General features: G+C 41.3%; 1 protein-coding gene across 4 annotated transcripts in view; it reads right to left on the bottom strand.

Annotated features, from left to right (window-relative positions):
* Positions 1 to 18,644, bottom strand: part of DENND5B (DENN domain containing 5B) — a 112,045-nt gene that overhangs the window by 48,490 nt on the left and 44,911 nt on the right. For 2 of the 4 annotated variants that reach the window (XM_048934308.1, XM_048934310.1), the window contains exons 2-4: positions 18,289 to 18,354; positions 12,446 to 12,555; positions 6,807 to 7,473 (exon numbers count right to left, since the gene is read on the bottom strand). In XM_048934308.1, the coding sequence (XP_048790265.1) occupies positions 6,807 to 7,473; positions 12,446 to 12,555; positions 18,289 to 18,354 (843 nt within the window). The remainder of the gene's footprint in view (positions 1 to 6,806; positions 7,474 to 12,445; positions 12,556 to 18,288; positions 18,355 to 18,644) is intronic. The other 2 variants (XM_048934309.1, XM_048934311.1) reach the window with 1 other exon arrangement.

The raw sequence follows: 18,644 nt of genomic DNA, 5'->3' as shown, positions 1-18,644 counted from the left end.
TTGAAGAAACTGGAAAATAAAGGTTACAGTTTTGCTTTGAGCTCTGTGTGTGAGTCACCAAAAACCATGAGACCTGTCTGGTGACTTGCTCCCCTCAGATCTGTGCTGTTTTATATATAGCACTTTGCAGATGAAGAAGGAAATCTGGAATTCACATCCAAGAGAAAAATTGTTTATGAAAGCAAAGGTTTTCAAATGAGAGCTGAAAAGATTCTTGGAAGCAATGCATACAACTCTCTCAGATCTCAAAGTGCACTGAAAGCTTCCATATCATAAATCACAGAATCATAGATTCATAGAATGGCTTAGGATGGAAGGGCCCTTAAAGCCCACCCAGCCACAACCCCCTGGACAGGGCTGCCATCCAGCAGCTCAGGCTGCCCAGAGCCCATCCAATGAACACTCCAGGGATGGAGCACCAAAGCTTCTCTGGGCAGCCTGTGCCAGGGCCTCACCACATTCTGAGAGAAAAATGCCCTTCTAATATCTAATCCAAATCTCTCCTTTTAGTTTAAAACTGTTCCCCCCTATCCTATCACTCATTCTCCCTTGTCCCTGCCCATGTAGAAAAGTCAGTCTTACTTCCATTCATAAGCTCTTGTGTCTGACTTGTACATTGAAGCAGTGATTGCCGACAAGTAATGTCAGGTGACTTTCAGGAGATGTTCACATGAAATGTATGTTCACTTCAGGTAACATTTATTTGCCATAGGAATCGCTGTACTGCCTTCAGGGCACACGAGCAGCTTGGAGACACAAGCATGTAGCCTGCAGAGTTGCAGGGCATCACTGTCTTCCATCTCAGGCAGGGAGGGGTGGCACAGTATACAAGTTATGTGATCAAAGAAGAGCAGCAATTTATGCAGATCTGAAAGTACATGTTTTCTTAAACAGGATGATTGAGTCAGGTCTGCAATCTAATTGCATGAAATAAGAATTAGCTCCTTAGACTGTGGGTCAGCTCTGCCTAAGGGAAAACAACCCGAGCTCAATATTCACTGAATTTCTCCAATTTTTCCCTCACTAGCAAGAGCTTAATGGAAAAAATCACTTCCACTTCAATACATTTCCATTTATACCATTTATCTGTGTCACAGACAGCAGGTCAGCATAAATTAGTTTATGATTAAGAGGCACCTTAAGAATTAATTCAAAGGGAAACTTGAATCAGCTCTGCTACTAGCACAGTTAAGCCTCCAAAAGTGTGGCACAAGCCTGTGCCAAGGTGAGAATACAGCAGCACGATGTGTGATGACGTACCCAGCGACATGGGGAGCCCCTGGCATGGCCCAGCTGGCAGTGGCCCCAGCTGGTGATGGACTGTGTGTGTGCAGCAATAAGGACAGTGCCAATCTTCCCCTACACTTCATTACTAACAAAAGTGAGGCTGTAGAACAGGCCTGTACTAGCAGTTCACCTTGTTTGCAGATGTTTAAAAATTGTTTGACTTTTCAGGCTGAATGACTTCTCTAACAAAACCGAGTAACTTGAAGTTGAAAAATAGTTTTGATTTTCCTCTGAAGGTGAAAGTCAAGAGGATAATTGATTCTTTGGGTCCCATTACTCATCTCTTTGCCTGGGGAATAAGCACTGGGGTCTCCCTTGACCATAGTGCTGCTGAAGCCCCACATGTGGATCTCAATCACAGCGTAGACATGTTTTGTCCCCATGTGAATTGTTTAGTACTAGCTCTGAATTGTTTCCTATACATTTTGATGAATACTAGCGTGGAGTGTGACAACTTAAATGAGGAATAGTGGAGAACACAGATTTTCTGCATAAGTATTTGGTGTTAAAATGCTCTAACAGGCAAACACATCATTCATGTATTTGGCTCAAACAATCTCACGTCTTCATATGAAAGATCTTCCAGACATCCTTTTTCTAGGACACACCTATACATAAGCACAGCCTTTTCAACTATAAGTCCTATGGTTTTAAAAAAATAATGCAAAGAATGCTTCAGTCTTTGAGGAGCAATTACTCAAGCCCTTTGAAAAACAACTTGGGAAATGCTTAAAATTATAATGAATAGAAATAGCCAAAGCTGTAAGAAGTTTATCTTTGTCTCTTCCACATTCCCTCTCAAGTTTAAATCCCTAGAAAGGCAGGCATACAGACGGATTGCTGAGGTTTCTGCAGAGCCTGGGATTTAATTCATCTCTCTCCAACAGACATCTCACGCCAGTAGCATTCTGTTACTGATCCTTGGGAAATTGTGGCAGCTATCGCAGAGTGTTATTAACTTGGACACTGCTGGAAGCCTGGACACTCACAATACCATTACATTGCCAGAGTCACATGGGAAAGCTGTGCTCTGAATGAAATAAAGGGCACTTGCAAGAGTATTAATTTTTTAAGATTGAATAAACTACAATAAAACTACGTACAACAGCAAATCTGTTTCTTAAAGGAAGGTCTGTAAGCCCCAAGCTTATACAACATTAGCTGTGTGCTACACCACGTGCCTTGCTTAGTAATAAGCATGACTATTTGTATCAGCTTTTTTGAATTCATTTGGAGTCTTGAGGTCTCTTGAAAGTCATAGGAATACATCATAATCCAAGCTATAATTTTTAGAGGATGAAGTTTAAAAGGCTGCAACACTGAAATTTCACCCTGTAGACTTGCAGAGAAAAAATACCTAAACCTTCCCTTTGGTTTTAAAATGTCCAGTGTTAAAATCTGGCACTATTTAAAATATTCTCCATATCCAGAATGCTGTAGCCTGAGGCCACACGAGTTCTGCTTCCAGAGCCTCCAGGTACAGCTTCCAACTTTGCAAGCCAAATCTGGCACTTCCAGCAGTCTGTTGCATCTACCTACTGAAAACAACTAGAGTAAGCCCATGGAACTCTGTGTTTTCTCCAATAGAGTTAAGAACTTGTCTTTTTTGTCCTGCCACTGAGAGCGCAAGCACAGGTCCCTGCTAGCTCTTACCTGTCTTGTCTTTGTTCAGGTTTTGCCCTAACACCACCACAGCACAGTCGGATCAGATGCTTTGTGTTTTCAGATTGAAATACTTTGGTCACAGTGGCTTTTGCTCTGAAAGTACACAATCCTCCACACCAGTTCCCAAGTTGTGGTTCATAAAGCCACAGTGACAGTTCTGCAGCACTAGACTGCTTTAAAGCTTAAACTACAAGTCAGTGACAAATTGAAGATTAAGATAGTTGCCTGCAACCCAAAAAGTTTGGGAACCAAGGAGCTTAAAAGAATGAGCTTATCATTTTCCTACAGCAGTCTCCCCACCCCGTAGTTCAATTGCCATTGATGCAAAATGAAGTTACAGCCTACTGCAGTCCCTTCTTTTGAACAACAGATGCGATAAATAAAATCCATAAAACACTGCAGAGTAGCTAGATACCAAGTTGACTGCAGCAGCCACAGCACAAACACCTACCAATTGGCCCTTACAGCCTTGTATCATGCTGGGAACACTTTCAGGGCAAGCTGGACAACGTCATCCAACACCCTCACCTCCTCTTTCTTGCATGCCTGTGTTTAGGAAACACTGTTCTAGAAATAAACTGTTTCATCCTTAACTTCTTATTCACTAGGGAGAAGAACACTTCAGAAAAGCTAGTACCATCTTTGTGTAACTCTTCTGTCTGTCCTTTGCTGCTTAATACCCAACTCAGTCAGTGAATAGAGTGCCCCTTCACCTGAATACCGCCCTTTGCCCTAGCAGCCCACTACCCGAGGTTGCTCATAAAGCTAAGGTTTGAAGCCAGTAGAGCTTGGAGCTCTGGCAGTTGTTTCCAGTATTTGAGGTATTCAAAGCTCTCTCTTTCCTCAAAATGTAATCTCCCTTTAGAAGGCAGATGTTTTGTGAGAAGTTTCAGGTTCCCAGCAGACAGCCAGCAGACTTATTCCATGGTCAGGGTTGTACAACAATTTATGTTTTTACTCAACTGTCAAAAAATAGTCCTTATTCTTTAAAGAATGAACACACTTCTTGGCAAGCCTTAATGAAAAGTTTCCTTCCAACATGGCTGGGGAAACATTAAAAAGTCAGCTTACTTTTTCCACATGTGTTGTTAGCGGCTCACTCACTGAAACAGCTTGGTGAGCTGAAGCAGGTTTTGGCTCAGGGCTCTGATGTCTGGTGTGCTGCACGGCAGCATTACAGTGATCTCTGACTTTGAGTTAATAATGCCTTATTGCTTGAAATCACACCCTGTGGACAAAAGACCATCTCCTCCTAATCTTCTGTTGAATTTGGGAAGGCTTCAGTAATGCCCAGACCACTGGAAATAGTCCAGAGAATCCACTGTCTTTAAAGCAGAAAGGGAAGGAAGGGTAAATCTGCAATTTTGTTTCAAACATTACTTCCTTTCATCTTCTGCCTTTGAAAGAACCTGGGGCTAAGAAAGTGTTTCTCCCTGATGGATCTCAAAGCTTAGAGAAGCGATTTCAGTAATACCTAGGCCAGTTATATCTCAAAAAGAGGAATGCTGCTTTGTTTTCTCTTTCCGCAATGGCAAGAATGACATTTAGAAACAGTTGCAGCACAGGAGCCAAGCGCTCAGCTATCAGGCTGTGCCAAAACCATGGCTTTGCACTTCACTCCGCATTTCTCACCTTTGGGAACCAGCATTACGATGCCATTTACATAATCCTACAGCTTTCCTAACCCAACTACCCAAGGGCTTTTCTCTATGCCCCATTAGGATGTGTCTATATTGAATAAGGAGATAAAGGTCATCTCGAAGATATCTCCAGATTTGCTAGTAGAGGGAAAGGAAAAAGATCTGAATTTTGGAGGATGATTAATTCTCACTATCTTTCCCTTAAAACAAACAATCAAACAAACAAAAAAACCCAGACCAAAGAACAACCCACGGTGAAAACAGAAACAAGCAAACTCTTGCATTATGGCCAATAATTGGAAGACAACAACACCTATTACTGAATTTCTGATGGAAGCACTTTGAAAGTTGAGTCAAAAATATTTAATGGATATTTTGCATCCATCTCAAGGACTTTCACAAAAGTAATGAACACCCAGGTGCTGTATATCTGCACAGAACACTACTAAAATGCAGTTTGACAAGCAGGGCTTTTTCTTTGGTGGGGTTGGTTTTTTTTGGTAATGCTACTAGCTTACACTAAAAACTTCCAGCTTTTATGTGAGTTCACAAGCAAGGACCAAGGTGAGAATGATGAGCAGGGGAGGGGAGGCATTTCAGAAGTGTTAGCTGCTTAGTACTGAACTCCATTGTCAGGTGGCACAGGCCGCACAAATCAAACAGAGGAAGAAAGAGGTAAGCATCCACACATGGAAGCAGAAGGGAGGAGAGAAGCAGCCTAATCAAAACTAACAGCAGGATTTCTGCTCACACTTCAAACTGAGAGCAGCTAAAGCCCTTCATTTCTGGTTCTTGAAAGCAAACCCCTGGAGTTTGTGTGGAGAAGTGCTACACAAAGAACAGACAACCCTTTGAATTCAGTCATTTTCAGAACTATCCTCCTTCCACTTCCCCCAGCATTTTTCCATTCGGAGTCCTTTATTCATTAGTATTACTTTTACATGCTTCCTGACCTTTTCTTTTATATGATAAAACCAAGTATTCAATTTTGGAGCCTGAAGTTCATTATCTCAAACCACCCATCATACACTGTTTTCAATTTCAAGCTCTCTGGTTTTTGAGATGTTGCTTGAACCACATCTCCTGAGAAGACTAGGTGTGAATATCTTTGCTCATTTTTGTTAGAATTTACTCATACCTTTAAGCTTCATGTTGTTCATAGTAGTCTGACCGAAGTTCTTCCCCCTAACTTCTTCTCCAAAGCACATTTGAATAGTTCAGGATTACAGAAACAGCTTGGGAACCAAAATAATTTGGTCAGGCATCCAGTGAAACTTCATGGAACCTCTTGGACATCCCCTTGAAAGCCATCAGGAAGCTAGAAGTTGATTTGTTTCTTTGTTGCCATGCATGCTGGCTCAGCAGTCACACACACAGTTTTTAGCTCTAATGTCAGGCTCAACCACCAACACACAGAAAAGAGCAATGGAGACTGAAACCTCAGAGCTTGCCTAGAACCAACTAAAGATTCCCAAAACTTACAGAAGAGCATTACAGAAAGAAAACCAGAAGAGAAAAGGTAGGAGCCAGATTTTCAAAAACTTGCTGGCACACTGCAGTGTGTACAGGCTCTGTGCAAACAACCACAGCCAGCACAGCTAGCCTTTGCCAACTGCAGTCATAAATGCCTCAAAAATAAGCACCAGCAATCTTGTCATAAAATACTTCAATCAGGACTGTGAGGGGACGCCTCTGTCTCTGCTCAAACCCAATGCAGCATTAAACCTTTAGCCTCTGAGTGCTAAAAACTATCCATGCTTTAACTAGAACGTATCCCATCATACAGGACAAAAGAAGTCTCAGTGAATTTCAATATGCTGCTGAAAGTTCAAAATGAAAGCAGCAGAAGTGTTTTCTGCAAGATATATTTCTTGTATTTCTGGTATTTCTGCAGAAGATAGGATTAGTTTCATGCTGTCTTGCAGCACGATCAAGGGCAGTGTAAGGATGATAATTAGGTGAATTCTATTGCTAGCTGTCACAAGTGATAAATACAATGCATAATTAAACAAGCGGCACCTAGACTGCCTGGAGGAAACAATTATTTAGTGCTTTCATTAGGACAGCCTCATTTCTCTCGCATTTTTTCATTATGTACTTGTGTTTAACAAATCTGCTGAAAACCAGCGGCTTATTATCAGCTCCCACAACTGCAGCTGCCCAGGAACTGCCTAGTGGGAGCAGACCCACGTGTGTCACTGGAGGAGTTCTCACCTTGCGAGTATAGGAGGATCTGCATTTCCAGCAGAACGCAGGTGAAAACCTGGACCAGGTTCTCCAGCCCCAGCAGCTCGAAGACTTCCCGCAGCGGGTAGTCAGAGAGTGGCAGCTCATTGGGTCCCGGTCGCTGGCAGATGATGGGCTCATAAACCCCATAAAACTTCAGCGACCGGCCCGGGGGCGGCAAGGGCACCTCATAGAGTATGTTGTGGATGTAGCTCTCCAGGGGCAGCGGTGGCGGCTGCTGGGAGGTAACCGCCTTGTAGAGCTGGACCAGGAACTTCTTGCAGGCTTGCATGAAGGGCAGAGGGGTGATGAGACATATGCACTTGGAGACGTACAGCGTGTCCCTGCTGATGTCGTAGGAGTTGTACCGCTGGAGCTTGGCAAGGGAGGTGGCATCGCCTTCATCAATGCTGCTGGCCAGGGAGTCCATGCTGCATGAGGACGAGGCGCAGACGCTGCTGTACTGCTCAGCATTGTGCATCTGGTACAGAGTCTGCATGGCCGTGCAGATCTGCTTGCTCGTGACCTCCTCATAGAAGGTGAGCACAAACCCGTAGGTACGAGAGCCATCTTCTCTGGTGATTATGAATGAGTGCAGCTGTGGATCTCTGTTGTCAGCCTGCGTCCTGAAAGACAGCCCTTTGGGCATACATAGCTGAGGAAGAGAGAAAAGAAACAGTGATTTAAGTTACAATTTTATTTTGTTACCTTCGCCTTATGGGCACTTTTCTTTCTTCCACTGCATCATAACAAACTGTTGTTATTAAACATAGTCCTTCTGAAAGGTAACCCAAAAACAAACAGCCTAAAACAGGTGCTACTTAAAAGAAGAGAGAGTCATTACTGATGAAAGCCTCAAAATTACTCATCTATTAAGTCATTATGACCTATCTTCATTACTACTGTGTAGCATTTGTCTCTTTTGTTTAAGCAGCATATGAAGACATTCAGATTTGTTCTCACTTGCATACACTGTGCTCACAGTACTTTAAAAGCGAGTTATGCAGAATTCTTGTAATTCATTGATCCTCCCTAATTTTCTTAAAGAAAACAAAGCAGCTGATGGACAGCTAACACATTTACTTTTCTCTGTAAGTACTACAGAACAGCTTAGATTGGCAGAAGGAAGAAGTGGGAAAAAAGTAATCTACGAAAACCTCAGTTTTGATCAAGCATACAGCTAAATGTATCGCAGTGATTACACTGTGCTGAGCGTTTCTTTGAGACACAGCCCTGATGATAACTTGAGGCATTTTTCCAGGCATTCCTCAGCAATTCTATCAGCTATCTAATACACAATAACAAGTATCCAGCAAAACATGTTGGAATGTGCATCAACACAAAACTTCTTATGTTCTGAACAAATCAGCGTGCTTATAAACAAAGCTTCCTTCATGTCTTCTATCTGAAGAAAAGGAGAGATGAGAGGGAGACCCTTCAAAGCACTCCCACTGTTCCAAAAGGTAACACTAGAAGACAGCTGTCAAAAATGCTGTGAGCCTCCATTCAGCTGAGCACTTCCCCTAACATCTCATCCTGACCAGTCCAACAGTGGCTATAGCCTTATCAAATCTGACCAGTCTGAAATCATAGGTTATAATCCCTGCACTATCAGTCACAGATCATATTTTCTTTGCTTTAAAAAAAAACAAAAACAAAAACAAACATGGATATGCAAATAATAATATATACTGGTGCAAACAAGAAAGGATAAACACCAGGGAAGTTCAGATCACCTGAAACAGTTGCTAAATTTATTTCCTACAAGTCTCAAATGTTATTCTCTCCTCTCTGATACACTCATTGCGCACACACAAAGGAACTCTCACCCATTAAGTTTCTGCCATACCTCAGCATGTGCAGAATATCAATATTTTAAGTCTCTAGCTGCAAACCCTGACAAGGAGACTGCTGGGTTTGACCTCAAACAAGGCATGGGAAAAGCAAGAGAATACGGGAGAGCACTGAGGCAAGGGAATGACCAAGAGCCACTTAAGCTACTGAGATCAAAAGGAATGACCAGCACTCATTTCCAAGCAATGCAGAGAGCTTCACATTTGCAGCTAAAGCGTGAAAACTTTCATCTTAGTGCCTTGGACATCAATCACTCCCTCATAGCTGTGTTTTTATTTATGCCAGAGAAAAGAGTTGGCAAAAAGCATTTTGGATGTTTTCTGTGTACAACACAGAATGGCAAAAAGCATTTTGGATATGTTTTCTGTGTACAACAAGATTGCTGATCGAAGGATTGGATTTTCATTTCCAGAGTATTTCACTATTTACAAGAATATTTAAACATATTTATCAGAGGGAAAATAGGGAATTAAATCATGCTTGCATGAGGCTCATAATCAGCGCTGCCTGAAAAAGCAAAAGGAAGCTGTAACAAAACAGGACAGAAAAATAATCAATTAATCAATACCTCCTCTCTAGAATCGATGAGCAGGAGATGCTTTTTTTTCCCCTTAAACACTGAAGCATGCAGGCAGGACGTGTAGGCTGTAATCTCTGCCCTCTGCCAGCAATCACCACTTTCAGATGTTTCTAAACCAAAGGCTCCCCCTGGACCACTGCCCATCAGCGTGATTCACCTCTTCTCCATTAGTTCCTCTGCTTCACTTTTTAAGCACCTGTATATTTTTCATGCTCCCAACGTGCTGCACACATCCAGCCTGAGCTGTGGGTGAGGGAGTGGAAGGAGGGAGGAAAGGAGAGAGGGAGGGAGGGAGGGAAGGAGGCTTTTCATTGAATTAAGGCTCGTTCTTTCAAAGTAACCTGTAATTATTTTATTTCAGTAGATGAAATTTTAAACAGACAACACTTTCTTGGACTCCAGGAATATATGTGGTTATTTACATACCTAAAAGGACTGAAGTAGGAGTATTAGTTCCTAACAATTTCACAGTTGCTCTGTACCGAGACCTTCAGTTTGGTTTGAGAGATAACTCACAGAATGGTCACAGAAGATAGCATGTGACAGTAGGCAGGGATAATCACTGAAAGCAGTGTGGGGGGAAAGAAATATTTCCCTATTAAATAGAACTCTGAATACTTTAAAAGAGAGAAAAAAATGACTCGCAGGCAGAGTGATTTCTCAGGACTTCAGGGGGTTATTTTTAAAGTGACAGGATGGTTTCAAAAGGCAATTGAAATTCCCAAGGCATCCAGCAGCGCTGAGTTCTCTCAAGTTAACCTTCAAGGATTTATGCATTTTCTTCTCTGAGGAAAATTGCTTCTGGAAACTCACACAAAGCAAACACACAGGCAGAACTAATACAGCAAGGCAAGATCAGAAAGGCCAATAATTGCCTCAAGGGATTCTGTGGACGTGGATATTACTTTAAATGATGTTTCAGATCAAAACAATAAAGAAGTTTTCCAAAAGATGATTTAAAAGACCATTAAATATTGCTGCTGTTAGTAAACGCTTTTTTCTTCCCCTCCGAAGACACTGTACATGAAAGCTGTGTTCTTCAGCTATTTGATTTCAGATGAATGCAGCTTGTTCAATTATTTTATTTTAATAGTTCTCTCCCTGCTTTTAGTATTCCATTTTTGTCTGACAATGTGATCATACTTTATGAATACAAGACATTTTCAATGCGAGAGACAAATAATGCAGCCATTCCAGCTATCGCCTCTTGCTGTCATATTCCTGCTGCCCAACCCCATCACTCCTCCTCTGATCAGCCCTAATTCAGAGGCAGAACTAAAAGGCAGAAATAGCCTCAGCAGTTATTATCATCCTAACTGCCTATCGAACATCATTCTGATTGCTCTGTGCCTTCTGTGTATGCAAAGTAGTACAGAGACCAACCCAAACATCACACCATCTCCATCAGAGCACATTTGGAAGCAGAGGACAGAAATTCCCAGCTGTCAGTGAGCACAGTGATTGATACTGGCCTCAGGCTCTTCTCTGCCTTTCTACACATGACTGCAGTGCCACTGTGCCAGCTCTCAGTGTCATTGCTACCTATTGCTCTCGTGTTTTCATGTGAAATACTTGGCACAATTTAAAACAACATCAATTCCATACAAAGTAAAATGATCTTTGGAGACTTCCAGACCTTCATTATTGCAGAGAAGATTCAAAATGTGAACTAAATGCCATTCAGAATACATTTCCAAAATCCATTTGGTTTTTTTGTGTTCACCAGGTCTCTGTTAGGCCAGGAGATGCTCCTGATCTCATCTCTGCACCAGAAGCTGAAGTTGATTCTAATTTGAAGTAGCCAGTATGTAGACCTACCATCCCCAAGTCTGCAGCACATTTGAACTTGACTGGGGTGGGAAGGGGCTCCCAATTTCCCTATTTTAGTAAGGCCAAACAAAAAGTTTTTAAAACAAATGGACTTGGATGGACTTGGCTTTAATGATACTATTACAACTGTTCACTTTGAAGTTATAAAACAAGTTATTCTCTGTCCTGGGAAGCTTAACTTACTAAAGGAAGGGAGATTTAGATTAGATGTCAGGGGGAAGTTTTTTTGCTGAGACAGTGGTGAGGTGCTGGAAAAGGCTGCCCAGAGAGGCTGTGGATGCCCCATCCTGGAGATGTTCAAGGCCAGGTCGTATGGGGCCCTGGGCAATCTGATCTAGTGCTTGATCTAGCAGTTGGCAACCCTGTCTCTGGTAGGGGAATTGGAACAAGATGATCCCGGAGATCTCTTTCAACTCCAGACATTTTATGATTCTGTGAAACAACAGTAATGTGTTGCCTTTGTCAGGAGACAGTCTTAACATGTGCTTTGATGATTTTGGAAACATCCTTTGAATATAAACTCTCTCAGAAAATTTCCAGTGGTTTTTTAATTCTTACTGCCCCTGTACAAAACCTCAGAAATTGTTTCCTCTTCTGTCACTAAGTCTCTTCTTGAGACTTAGCCAGACTGACAAACTCACAAATTCTATGCGGAAAGATGTAGAAAGGATGCACTAGTGCAGAGATACCATAAAAAGTTATCACCCAACAAAAGATTCCTCTCTTCCTTGTTATACAGAGCAACAAGATTTTTTTGAACTGAAAAATTTCACATGAACATTAGTATCTTAAGAACTCCTTGGTTTATCTCCTCCCCATCTGATGTTGGGCATTAGGATACTCCTAAAATTTTTCTCAGAAAGAGTAGTCAGGCACTGGCACAGGCTGCCCAGGGAGGTGGTGGACTCACTGTCCCCAGAGGTGTTCAAGAAACATGGAGATGTGCTACTTAGGGACGTGGCTTAGTGAGCAATATTGGTAACAGGCAGACAGTCGGACTGGATGATTTTGGAGGTCTTTTCCAATCTTAATGATTGTTTGATTTTATGTGTGTCATGGATGACTACACCTTTCTCAGTCAGTTACTGAGATGGAGGTTAGATCTGTTTCATCACACTGTAGATTTACTTAGAACTCAGGAGAGAAATACAAAATTTCCTTTCATTTTGCTTGAAAGCACTGTGTATTTTCACAATATCTTTCCCTCTAAAGCAATTAAAGCAGAATGCCCAATGGGTGCACTTAGTCCCAGCAGAAGATCCCTACTGGCCACAATACGAACGTTCTGTTGTAAACAACCCAGGAACCATTTTAGAGTTGAAGCTGTCAGGAAACAGCCTGAGAAGAGAATTTCTTTACCTACCATGTTGACAGCATCCTGGTCAAAGGGGTTCCACTCAATGTTCTGAGGATAATGTGCCAAAACCTTGGACTTGAAGGTTCTTCTTAAAGGACTCTGATCGAAATTCTCTCCTACAAAAAATGAAGAAATAATGACTTGAAACAACAGCGAGGCTTCAGAGAGAGCTGGCCCAGGTAGCTTTCATTCACTTCATTTTTTTTGGTGAACGTGCATCTTCCCAAAAGATGTGCAATTCTGAAGGAGAAACAAAGATTCACATTCAGTGTAACCTCACCCTCCTTTCCCACAAAATCTTAGTATAGTTTCAACACAGCTTCCAGTTCAGTATTTACTGCATAACAGTGTATTGCTAGGAGTAAAATCATTGCTGGAGTTTTATGGAAAAAGACCCTGCTATTGACCAAATCTCCATCTTTCTCTGTGGATTTAGTAGCAAGAGATAGCTTTACTTAGATGCTGAAAGAGCATTTTCTCTCTAGTGTGTAAGAAACCACCTTAGAATCAATGAAATGCGTGAGCACCTTTCATCTATTACAAATTATTTAAGGCTTCAATATGGATTATCATTTAGAACACAAGTCCTGCACGAAGATTAAACATTTATTTTTTCTATGTCGAGTTGCAAGGACAGACCTTTTCCACAGATGGACTCCAGAAAGTGCAAAGAGGAAGACTGAAATTAAACTTCAAGTAGATACACATCCAGTTGTCAGCATACTGGGTTTATGTCAAGATGATACTGCCAGTGGAGTTTCCACTACTAGAAAGTCTACACTATGCTACACAGTAGTTAAAATAAGAACTAATCTGTGAATTCTACTACCACGTATGGTACTTTTTTAGATACTGGGTTACTAATTTAGGGCTTCTTGCTTTAAAGACTACAGGTAGGTCTTCCCTCTTTGGTTCCTTTCTCACCTGAGAGAGGAGAATGAGCTGAAAACCTTAAGTTCAAAATGTTAAATGTTTTCCCAAAGCTGACTTCACACTCAGAGGTCCCTTTGGAGACTTCTCAGTGTTACCTAGATACTTTTCAAAATATAATCTGTTAGTGAAACAGAATTTATTTTCCCTAAAAATAGAAATATTTTATTTTCTCCTTCTACTTAAAAAACAGACTTTTTGCTTGCTTGTTTTGCTTTTAATTGGAGGTTATTTTGGATGAAAAAAATATTCAATTACTTGGCAGGTTCTAAAAGCAACTCCTCATTACTGCAGAAACGAGTCACTAACTCTTCCCTAAAGGCAAACTGGACTGTGGGAGTATAATTTTTGCCTGCTTAGCTCCATTTGACAATCCAGCATTTCCACAGCTAACAATTTCTAAGTCATGTTGCACAATTCATAGTTCTGCAGTTAGTCTAAAGTTACTGGGGCCTCAGCCTCAGCCATTTGGCACATGCCTTGCAACGCACAGGCTACACAACCATTTGGCTCTCAATGGACCACTTTATATAATAATTATGTATTACAATTATAATGTAAGAAAGCTATGAATCAGTATTCATTCAAACAGATACTTGCAAGAACAGCTTCTCAGTCTTTCTTTTGCAGAGCTTAGGATCTGCTCATAATTGAGGGACACACAGTGGAGAAATACACCACTGTAATTCACAAGACACCAATTATCCTGGCAAAGTTGCAAAGTTTTAGGAGTGTTGTAAACCATTTGTCATATAAAATAGAGTTTTTAAAGTCCTCACAACTTGGATTTATTTTTTTCTCCAGATTGGGGTGGGAAATAGAAACAGTTAATGAGATTAATGAATGCACAGAAACCCTGAACACACCATGCATGCAGAGGGCAGAGCCCAACTCCACTGGTGAATTCCCTTTGCTGCTCCTCTCATGGTGCCCAAACTGTAGCATCTTTACCTGCACACTGACAGGCAAAGGAAAAGGAGGCAAAGGTCAGGCATTTCTCACACCAATTTTGGGCAGGCTGAAATTCATAGAATCATAGAATCTTTTTAGAAGGAAGAGACCCTCAAAGGCCATCAGGTCCATGCCCTGAAGTGAACAGGAACATCCACAGGTAGATCAGGTTGCTCAGAGCCCCGTCCAGCCTGACCTTGGGTGTCTGCAGGAAGGGGGCATCCACCACCTCTCTGGGCAGATTCCTGGAGACATAAGACCCAGCTGTGCCCCACTAAAAGCTGCCATGCCAGGCAAGCTCCAGAGGCAGCCAGCTCTTCCCACTGCTCTGTTCCACTGCATTCAAGGAATGAGTTTAAAAACTTTTCTTCTCAAAGATGTTTGTGTGGTCTTAAGGATATGGGTATCTCCATCCAGTGCTCATTTTTAATACAACTGAGGCAAGTTTCTGAATTATTTTTTTTCTAGCAGTGCAAGTTTCTCTTTATTTTTGTGGATAAACATAGGGGGAAAAATAAGCTTCTAACAACAATACTTTGTGCCTGAGAGGAGAAATGCTCCAAGATGAGTCAGTGCTGCATGCATCCTGGGATGGGAATAGCTGCGAATGGTTAAGGTGTGAGGAGCAATGGCATGGGAATCCGGTCTGCTTCTCGAATTGCTTAAGGTAATCCTTAAATCCACTAAAAATTTATGCATCATAGAAGCGAAGAAAACCAGACGTATCAGCTAACCTCTATCAAATTAAAACACGACAGCATTTAGCTGATTAGCTCACCACATTTTTCAAGTTGGACAAACTTCTGTAGCAGCTTGAAGCATAAAACTTGCAAAGCTGTTCTGCATGCTGTTACGACACTGTGACTGAAGTAGGAAAAACCAGAGACTACCACTCTATTAGGCAACATGTCAGTAGAACAACCTCTCACTTTGATCCAGAAGTTCTTTGCTGAAGCACTGGAGTAAAAGACACAGTGTTACCTGCTGATTCCTGAAGTTTCACAGATAAAAATCCCAGTAAAAATTCTTTGTCCAGTTTTATGAACTTAAAAATACTTAGAAACATTTTTAATTCTTAGTAAAAAACATAATTAATGTGCATGCTAAATAAACACACATTAAGTTATTTTCTAATTAGGCCCTCAGTCTTCCTCATGTGCTTGACATTGTTTACTTTACAGCTGTGAATGGGCAGAAAGGCAGATATCTTATGCTAAATGTGCTTGCTTGCTTCTGCTGAAATTTTGAAGAGCATCTGGATGACTTCATTAAATTTTCTGCTGCTGGTGGAGATCGCTGGAGGCCACATTTCTTTAAAGGTTCCCTTTTTCATGACTACAACAAATATTAGTGAATCTGTCCAATGCTAATTGGACACTGGTTGAAGAACAACAGCTCGCTCAAAAAGCTTTGGGAAGCAATCCTGAAGGCTCCTGCAGAGAAAAAATGCCCTCTTCTCCTGTTTTGGTGGCTCAAGTACTAACCACATCAGATAAAGCTGTACCTATTTCCAAATTAGACCAAATTTCCCCACAAACCTCTCTGCCTATGTGAAACATCTGGACAGGAGCAAGGCATACTTGCCAGTAAGCCACAGTAATTGAGAAAAACCTGAGGTTTTTAACCAGCTTTTGGAGATGACCAACAATTTGTGTGCTGCTGCAAACACTTGCATTGTTCTTTAGATGTCATAGGGGTCTAAAACATTCTGTTTGGGAAGCACAAGCATTACTTTCTGGAATCCAGTTTTCCAAAAACTCCAGTGACAATCTTCTAGTAGGCTGACAACATGGATTCGTTTTATCCAGGAAATTAAAAGACACAAATAACTTACCTTTGTAGGGTCTCTGCAGGGTTTGCATTTTACTACTACAGATAGATCTATACATATTTAAATTAAACCAATGATTAAACACACACAAATCACAATTTTCTCTATCAGTGATCAGTACAAGAGAAGAGCCACGAAGCCACACCAGAGGGAATCAATTGGTCCTTACTTAGAGGAGACACAGCACTGCAACCCTCCAAACAAAGCTGCCCGTGGAAAGCCAGGCAGGATAAACTTTCACAGAAGAAAAATAATTTAGGACAGAAACAGCACAGGGGTGTGACATAAAGCAGCCCACACATCAAGGTGAAGTGTTTTCATTTGGCCAAGCCACTCTCATTGACACAAGGTAAGAGGCACAGACATACTGAGAAGGGGCTATGGGAGAGCCACAGAGAGCAAAACCTTCTTGGCAAACACGAGAAGGAGCCTGGACTGAAGGGTATGTTATGTGATGCATTTTCATCTCCCTCAGGCTTGAGCCGAGGAGTCACGTGGCAAGAAAAATTCCTTCAGCTCTGAGAAGCTGAAGGATAACAGTGAACTGTCATTAAATCTACCATGTTTTTTTTAAGTGCTTGCTTGCTAGCTCCCAAAAGAGGATTTAGCAGGGCACATTAAGAATGAAGCAAGTATCAAATGCGAATTGAATCCATATTCTAAAATATTAATGGCCAGATAACGGTACTGCGAATACAGACAGTAACGCTGTTTGAATGTGTGCTACCCATTCATGCAAGAGCACAACCTGGTAGGGTAAGCTGCCTTCCAGAGGCAAGTTAAGAAGCCAGTTTTGAATAGAATCCTTTCACCTTCAGGACGCTTTCAAAAATCAATTAAAGTATTTCTCAAAATCCTGTGAAATGTGCCAGATTCACACATTTCAGTTCAGTTTCAATTGGATACTGTGTGTTATGTAATGTGGTTCCTTCCCTTGAAGGCAATCATTTTTAAAGGGCATTTAATTCCAAATTAAAAGCAAATGCTGAAATGATGGATGCTAGATCAAGAAAAAAACATGCTAATTTCCTTTCAAAGCAAGATAAATTCTCAAAAGTAGAGAACTAAACATCTCTATGTTCTGGATGAACAATAAAATTACTAGGAAAACTAAGCTACAGTTGTGAGGTTGTCAGTCATGATGGCTTTCACATGAGTGATCATATTTAAAAATTCAGTGATGTTTTAAATCCACTACAGATACAAAAATACATACTACAAATGCAAAGGCATCCTCCAACCACACCCTCTGGTCCAGGGAATGTGTACTATCTGCTGGTCCTTACAGGCTCTGGAACGTGGACAGGAATGCTTATGACCACCGAAATAAAAATATCTTTTATTCCTTTAGAGGAATGTACTGAGAACACAAATGTGCACAGTTCTGTACCACATGGCGACAACCTCTTTGATAGCTATTTCTAATTAATCCAGCTATGTTTTCCCTGCAGGCTGAACTTATTGGATAACCGTGTGATCCTGCATGAGAAGCAAGCAATATACAGCATGCAGGTGGGGACAACGTGAGGACAGGAATAACAGTGCTAATTGTCAGGTTCAGGAATCAGTTATTTCAAGCTCTGCTGCTCTTCTTTTGTGCTTCCCCCATTACACCAGGGCAGCAGTGGTTAGCTACTCAGTACTCAAGGACATGAAATCAAAGGCACTGTCTCCCACCACTCCTACCATGTATTCTCTTAATCTTGCGGTGGAGGAGGGAGATGATATGAACAGGACTGGGACAAGGCAATCTAAACAGTTTTTGTTTCAAAATTTTTGAATCTGAGTTTATTCAGAGCACGAGCAGGGTCTACCCTACCTAGTAAAACTCCTGATGGATTTTTCAGTATTTCAATGATGGGTTGTATTTAAGCTGGAAGACATAGCGGGTTGTGTATCGTGTGTGTTCCTCACACCACTAGTGGCATTTCTTGGGAGAGGAGAAGCACATCTGCCAAGAGAGCTTCAAGGAAAAGAATAAAATTTACCAGATGTTGATTTAAGTTAGGTAAAAGGATGAAAAAGGCCAGCATTTTTGTTTTTAAGCTCTGATCCTTAGTTTGATTCAAAGGTGGAGGACGGAAAGTAAAGAAACATGGAGGGCCTGTCGATCGCTTTGTCCTTCACCCCTGTTTACCTGAGGCTTTGTTTGCAGTATCTGAGCTCTTGCCATGGAGATCTGCTTCTAGCCATTTGTACAAGACTACACAACACAACAAAGAGAGATAAAAAAGCAAGTATGAGCAACATGAAAGACATACAAGTGTACTGGAGGAAAAAATGAACACAAATAGGTAAAACAGGCAAACTGTCCCCTTCACAACCTCTCTTCCCCCCACTAGCGACAAAGGGTAAATACATGTGACAAACAAAACTCAGTGATTGTTTCACCACAAGGCTGTTGAACGCATTGAAAGTAATTGTAGAAATGTCTGTCAAAATTAGTAACAAGATTAAATTCTAAGTACTTCAAACAGCATGCTGTCATATAGT

Source organism: Lagopus muta, chromosome 1, assembly GCF_023343835.1.
Source record: "Lagopus muta isolate bLagMut1 chromosome 1, bLagMut1 primary, whole genome shotgun sequence".
NCBI lineage: Eukaryota > Metazoa > Chordata > Aves > Galliformes > Phasianidae > Lagopus > Lagopus muta.
Note: the sequence above shows the minus strand (reverse complement) of the source record. Positions and strands in the feature narration are given on the sequence as shown.